Genomic DNA, 7399 nt, shown 5'->3' with positions numbered 1-7399 from the left:
TCAAGTCGCTCCTGACACGAAAAAAAAGTTGGTAATAGTTGCTAGAAATAAAGTAGCAGGACACATGATATTAGAGCTCCTTTATTTGAAAGGAATGTGTTTTTTCCCATTTTAAACTACAAAACAGTTTCCATTCATTCTGCCATAAATAAAAAACAAAGAATAAGGCAGGACAGACACTACACGAGCAAACTGAGAAGAACTGCTTGGCTTCCAGAAGTGTGAATTTCAAATATTTCACCATTATAAGCTATTCAAATTTTAAAAAATAAAACTGTCAGAACTCCCATGAGGTTGTATGTGGTAGATGGGGAATACCTTTGAAGAGCAAAGAAATGCAATTCAGACATTGATCATGGTTTGTGTTCCAAAATCTTTAGGTTCTGCCAGAGCTCAAATTTGCTCCTTCTAAGATTCATCTGCCTTTCTTCCTTTCTGGCGAAGAGCTGGTAAAAAAGAGGCACCACAGTAACAAAATAACCTCAGTTGCAAGATGCATGTTAGAAACTTCAATCCCTTTTAAACTTTTCATTTGTTGGAGGAAAAAATGTTACAAGTCCTTTATTTCTTTCACAGTTCTGTTTGCAACCCGTCTCACCGGATCCGCTTCTGTTGCCGTGCTCTGTAAATGTCATGAATGGGAGGGACCACTGACCCTTTGTCTTCCTCCTCATCTGAATCTTCATTTGGTCTTTTGACAGATTTATTTAAGAGGGCATTGTTTTCCAAAGGTCCATTCCCTTCCATTGACAGGTCAGGCAAGCCTCCAGTTATAATCCTCACAGCTTCATCTACAGCTTTAAAAGAAAGAGAAAATGGTTAGCTTTGTGAATCGTATGTTTCCTGAACAGTTTATAACTCATGTTTCTAGTGTGTTCTTGTATGTAGTTTTGGACAAACCCTTTTATTTTTTAACTAAAATTTCTATAAAACTCCCATTCAGAAATTCTTAGGACCACTGGTAAATTCTCTGATGGCAAAAGATTAGCAATTGTTTGAAAAAATATATGTGGTATGTTTTCAGAGAACATTGTCATAAAAGAATAAGATGTAATAACCCCCCAAAAATATATTCAAAACAAAAAGGTGCCCTGTGTTTTTTCCTATGATTTTCCCTCACATATTTGTACATGACCATCATGTCTCCTCTCAGCCTTCTCTTCTGCAGGCTAAACATGCCCAGCTCTTTAAGCCGCTCCTCATAGGGCTTGTTCTCCAGACCCTTGATCATTTTAGTCGCCCTCCTCTGGACATATTCCAGCCTGTCAACATCTCCCTTAAATTGCGGTGCTTGGAATTGGACAATATATCCTTCGAACAACAATAGCTAGCTTATTTGCTATTTTCCTAGGGTAAACCATTTCAAAACATAGTGGTTTAACAGTACTATTCTGTGAGAGTGCTTTATATCTGTACAGCCAGCCTTGTCTGTTCAAGATATGTGCATATGGATGGTGTACATCCTGTCCATTGGCTGAGTTGTGGAGGATTTCCGGGAGTCTTATTTGATTGTGGTGCCTTCTGTGAAGCAGAGAAACCTTTCTAACCACAAAATGACCAAATGGACCCAGCCCATTGTTCGAAGCAAAGCGGCATCAGCACGTAGTGATCTATGAGAGGAGGAATCGAGATAACGCCTTTTACTCCCCTCCACCGTTATCTTTCTTTACTATGTGTTTTTGCTTCCTTCTCACTTGCAGATGTCACTTTCCTTCTCATGAAATCAGTTATTCCCTTTGTCCACTCTTTTTGGAAAGAGCATCCATGGAGCTCCAAGTCCAACAATGAACTCTAGTTTACACCTGCATGACAGTCAGCTTTTAAGTCAAGTATAGGTCAACTTGTTTGACGTATCTTCTTTCCTACGATGGATTTCCTGAGGCAATAAATGTAAGGGGCCTTTTTAACATTACAAGGGCATCCAGAGTAATTTCTTCTGTTTCTACCACAAACTCATGTTGCCCTAGCCTCACTGCAGTTTGCATAACAAATGCACTAAATATTTCCACACCTATATATGACGCAAGCCTTTGAATTCTTGATCTGTCAATACCTTAAATAGCCAACTCAAAATGTCAAAAATACGGTGCCATCCTCCAGTGATGTCACCATACGTCTTTTAGCACAAAATAACTTACTGTCTGGGAGTTTACACCTCCTAAGAATCTCCATGAGCTCATCCACTTGCACAAATGGGCCCTGATAGAGAAAAAAGAAATTCTATCATATAACCATTCTGAACTATTTTCAATTAATTTAAATTTTAATATTTTTACTACCTTAAATTAATTTAAACCATTTCATTTTTAAACTATGTTTACCTTACTCAAATTAAACCCTTGTGCCTGCAGAACTGCTGACCAAACGGTTGGCAATTCAAATCTGGGGAGTGGGGTGAGCTCCCCTCTGTCAGCTCCAGCTTCTCATGCGGGGACATGAGAGAAGCCTCCCACAGGATGGTAAAACATCCCGGAATCTCCTGAGCAATGTCCTTGCAGATGGCCAATTCTTTCACACCAGAAGCGACTTGCAATTTCTCAAGTCGCTCCTGACATAGAAAAAAAAACTCTACCCAAAGACTGTTTGATTCAAGATGAGGTCCAAATAGTTAAATTAAAACATAGTACAGTACAATACAGCAAAAGCCCGTAAAACCTTTAAAAATATTGTTACTCACCTGAAAACACACAGGAGGTGGGAGAAGTTTCATTAGAACGACAGCAGCAGGAGGAACTGGAAACACCCCACCAGGGACTGGGTGTAAACCTGGCGCTAGTAAGTAATAAAGAAATAGATAGGCTCAAAAGATCTTATAATTTAAAAGGAACAACAAAATTAGCACCGATGGGAATTATGGTCTCAACGGAGCCGAGGGCAAGTACTTCTTATATCTTCACAATTTAAAGAGATCAGCTTACGTGCTAAATGTCTTGGCTGAAATGGAATCATCTGCTGCGTATCTGGTTTTGGATATTCCGGCTTCCTGTCCGCGTCGTCTTTTAACACGGGTACTATTGAGGGAGCTACAACAGGATCTGGAATTAACGTTGCTAGCTTCGCACGAGAAACATCCTGGAAAAGTATACAAAAAAGAAGCATAAATTATCCTCGTTCCAGCCTTCGCACTTGCTGCTAGAAAATACCACTCTGTTGGTGTGATGCTTCCTATTCTAAGCATACATTTAGGACAAAACAGAAATCAGTTAAAAACCTCACAACCTCTGAGGATGCCTGCCATAGATGCAGGCGAAACATCAGGAGAGAATGCTTCTAGAACATGGCCGTACAGCCCGGAAAACACAAAACAACCCAGTTAGTGTTGCCTTTTAAAACAATGAGAACATCTAGTCTGTCTCCTAGACAGACTAGCAGAGCATTACTAAAGGCTTTCCCGAAGAAGCTGCTAGGATCAAGCAAACTTTGTCCATTTCTGGCATACATGGTGAATTGGCCATAAGGGTAACTGCCATCGTCCCTTCTTGTTGTTCTTTCAGCACTGATCTATTGGCTCTGGGGTTAAGAGTGGCTCAGACAGGATGGGATTTCTAGATGTGTGTTTTCAGGCATAAGTGCATTGCTTTTTCCCCCAGATAGGAAAGCATTGCTTGTAATGTGCACACACTGAGGAACAAGGCAAAGGTTGTGAGCATTCACACCTCTTGTTTTGAAAATGGGTGCTTCAAAGCAGCAGGAAACTAATGGATCACTTGAGGGGGGGGGGGGGGGAGGTGAAGGGGAAGACAAGTGAAGGGGGGAAATGGTCTTGCCTTTCTTCCATTGCCACCACTCAGACCAGGATCCTTCCTGAGCCCTCCCCACATTCTACTTTTTCTGTCTGCCAGAGAAACATGTGCACCACCCACCCTCCATTCTGTATGTGCCTGCCTCTATTGGAAGAATTAAACTCCTTCTCATTCAGTGTAGGCCTTTCACTTGCTCACTCATTCAGGCTGGAGGGGAAGAAGCAAATCGGATGGGGCGGTAGGAGATATTTAATGTGAGTGCAAGTCTGTGCTAAGATTGACAGGAAAAAAGAAAGTCTGTTGGCTGATAAAGTTTATGTCAATACACATTTATTTGCATGCATGTCAGAAGGAGAAAAAAAAACATGGGTACAGTAGTCATGTGACTTTAAATCAGGGATTTTAAACTCATTTCATTGAAGACCACATCGGTCTTATGGTTGCCTTCAAAGGGCTATTGAATCTATGGATGGAGAACCATGAATACAGAGGGCCAAGTGTGTGTGTGTGTGTGCATATACACACACACACACACGCACGTGCACAGGCCAGTGCTCTTTAATTTTCACCCAGTTTGTATCCTCATAGGTTACTGAATGACAACTCCTATCACTTTTAATTATCTGCCATATGAATTGGGGATAAAGGGAAATGGAATACAAAAACATTTGTGGCTCTGAGGTTGGAGAAAGGTTAAAGGGCATTTTAAAGTTAGACATTATATCCACAAACCTTTTATCTCAGTTCAAACCGCACTCTCCTGACTAAATAAAACAAAGTGCAGCATTCCAGATTTTATTGTCTCACAACTCCCATCAGCTCTAGTCATGATGTCTAATGATGAAGAATGCAGGAGCTGTAGTTCGGCATCCAGAGGAGGGCCACATAAAATGACGTGGTGGGTTGGATCCGGCTGTGGACCTTGAGTTTGACACACATGTCTTAAATAATTCAATACAGTGAAACTTTCAAAAATGCCTTTTTGCAATGCTGGGGTTGGCTAACATTAAAAGCATTACAATACAATGTAAGCATGTATATACTAGTCTGGAAAGTCCTCTTCTCCTTACCTTGTAGCCAAGGGCTTTGAGTTCACTGGCAGAACAAGGGTACAGATCCATGAACTTATATCGGTCTACTAGTAAAGCTGTTTCCTTGCCCTCATATTCTTCTTTGAAGGCTGTAAATCTCCGTTTCTCTACTTTTAGTATGCTAGCCAAGTCACCAATATTACTTTCAAAGGCTAAAAAACGGGCCCATATCTCTCTGTGCAAGGAAATAGGAGAAAACAGAGCAAGTGCTCTAGATAAAAGCAATGTATTCGTATCAAAAGTAGATAGACAAAAATGCAAGGATTGTGGAAACACAAATATTCTCAAAACAGTGCAATAATTCACAACGACCAGTCCCTGAAAATGTTTGCCAGCTACTTGTTCCCAGTGTCTTGCTCTCTTAAGCCAGCTAGTTATCTGAAAACTACTTCAGAAAACATGGCAGACAACTATGTGGATGGTCCATTGCGGTCCCTCAATTATTAATTGTTCCCAATAACTCTTCTTTCCTCGAACCAAAATCTAAAGCAGATTCACAGGTCAGTCACTATTTGCTTCCCTTGTCTGTTCCCTGCTGCCAGTTGATTACATCGAAAAGATTCCTATGAGCAAGGCAAATGGCTGCAGTGGCCAATCACTTCTGGGTCTCATATATAGATGTGCCTCCTCTCTGGCAAAATAGGGCAGAAAAGACAGGCTTTTAAGGCAGAATGGAGGCAGAAATATGATTGCATGGAAGCTATAAGTTATGCAGTGCAATTTCTCACTGACTTTGGCAAATTTGTCTATATAAAAGTCAAAGTGTGGATGTATGTTAGTTGGTCTGTTTGTACCACAAAGGCTCCTCCTACATGGCTTGATGAATCTGGGCTAAACTTGGCACAGGCACTTATGATCCAACTTAAAATAATTGAGGAGTATGAACTAAAATTGTGGCCCCCTGATGGAGCAGCAGGTTAAACCACTGAGCTGCTGAACTTGCTGACCAAAACGTTGGCGGGGAGTGGGGTGAGCTCTTGCTGTTAGGCCCATCTTCTGCTAACCTAACAGTTCGAAAACATGCAAATGTGAGTAGATCAATAGGTACCGCTTCTGTGGGAAGATAATGGTGCTCCATGCAGTCATGCTGGCCACATGACCTTGGAGGTGTCTATGGACAACGCTGGCTCTTCTGCTTAGAAATGGATGAGCACCACCCCCCAGAATCAGACACAACTAGGTTTAACGTCAAGGGGAAATCTTTACCTTTACTTATGAACTAAAAAAAATCCCTTTCAGGCCAAGGACTGAGGGAGAGAAAAGGAATAAAGTGGATTGACTGTTCTAGAGTAAACTAACCAACAACTGAGTCCATATAGTATTTACTCTCACAGCAGATGGATTTTCTTTGGTGAGCAGTGCCATCGAAGAACAACAGCTGGCACCTTATTTAGGACCACAATAATAAACATGCTTCCTTTAATCTGTGGCATTATCTACGTTACGCAGAGGCCTTCCAACACAACAAAACTGAGCACTTGCAAAGAAACGTTGGCAAGACTTACCCTGATTTCTCAGGTGGAAGACTGCCTGAGGTTAATACACGTTCAAACAGGACTCTTGTATTATTATCCTCTGTTTAAAAAAACGGTTAAAATAGAAGATGAAATAAAACTTTAAATAATTTAATGGAAACTACAGGGTAAAATAAAACAATACTTCTAAACAAATTTGGTTTCAGTGAAAGGCAAAGAACTTCGTATACAACCCATAAGAAGAAAGGGACAGAGATAAAACTGAACAAATGAATCCAGCTGTTGACTGAATAACAAGCCCACTCACCATATTAGCAATCACACAATGGAACTCAGAAAGCACCAATACCTACATTCGCCTATATATTTAAGCCAGTTTTCCCAGCATTATTATTATGTTACTCAAAGCAGCTAACATTAAAAGCATTACAATACAATTTAAAATATACAAATATTTAAAAAGTATTAAACATTATTAGAATTAAAAACGGTTCAGATTAAATCCATAAAAATATATAAAACCACAGCAGCCCCTGACATGATCTTAAGCACCTTCATCTTTAAAAGCCTGTCTGAATAAAAAAGTTTTAGCCTGCTGCCAGAAGGACAACAGGGAGGGGGCCGTTCTGGCTTCCCTGGGCAGGGAGTTCCAGAGTCAAGGGGAAGGCACCAAGAAGGCCCGCTCTCTCGTTCCCACCAACCAAGCTCTCCTGAAGATCTCAGGGCCTGGGCAGGTTCATACAAGGGGATGTGGTCAGCTAAATCGTCTGGACCTGAACCGTCTAGGGCTTTAAAGGTCTGAGTTGTGCCCGGAAACAGACTGGAAGCCAGTGGAGCTGCTGCAACCGGGGGGGGGGGGTGTTGTCTGCTCTCTGTATCAAACCCCAGTTAGCAATCTGGCCGCAGCCCATTGAACCAGCTGAAGGTTCCAAGCATAATTAGCATAATGACACAAGACCTGATATCAGAAACATTACAGTAAAACCCAGTCAGCTTACTGGAGAAATAACGAGGCAGGATACATTAATGATTATGAATCTCTTTCTTTACATGTAATTCCAAATAATTTTTCACAATTGTGCAAAGAACA

The 7399-nt window shown here is 41.0% G+C and overlaps 1 protein-coding gene across 1 annotated transcript in view; it reads right to left on the bottom strand.

The window, feature by feature from the left end:
* Positions 1-65: 65 nt before the first annotated feature.
* The window catches only part of CSTF3 (cleavage stimulation factor subunit 3), a 59044-nt gene continuing 51710 nt past the window's right edge, over positions 66-7399 (bottom strand). The window contains exons 16-21 of the mRNA XM_060766564.2: positions 6340-6409; positions 4814-5009; positions 2919-3072; positions 2678-2772; positions 2139-2199; positions 66-797 (exon numbers count right to left, since the gene is read on the bottom strand). Coding sequence (XP_060622547.1) covers positions 595-797; positions 2139-2199; positions 2678-2772; positions 2919-3072; positions 4814-5009; positions 6340-6409 — 779 coding nt within the window. The 3' untranslated portion in view covers positions 66-594. The remainder of the gene's footprint in view (positions 798-2138; positions 2200-2677; positions 2773-2918; positions 3073-4813; positions 5010-6339; positions 6410-7399) is intronic.

The sequence above is a fragment of the Anolis sagrei genome, chromosome 1, assembly GCF_037176765.1.
Source record: "Anolis sagrei isolate rAnoSag1 chromosome 1, rAnoSag1.mat, whole genome shotgun sequence".
Classification (NCBI taxonomy): domain Eukaryota; kingdom Metazoa; phylum Chordata; class Lepidosauria; order Squamata; family Dactyloidae; genus Anolis; species Anolis sagrei.
The sequence above is the reverse complement of the archived record's forward strand: the minus strand, read 5'-3'. Positions and strand labels throughout refer to the sequence as shown.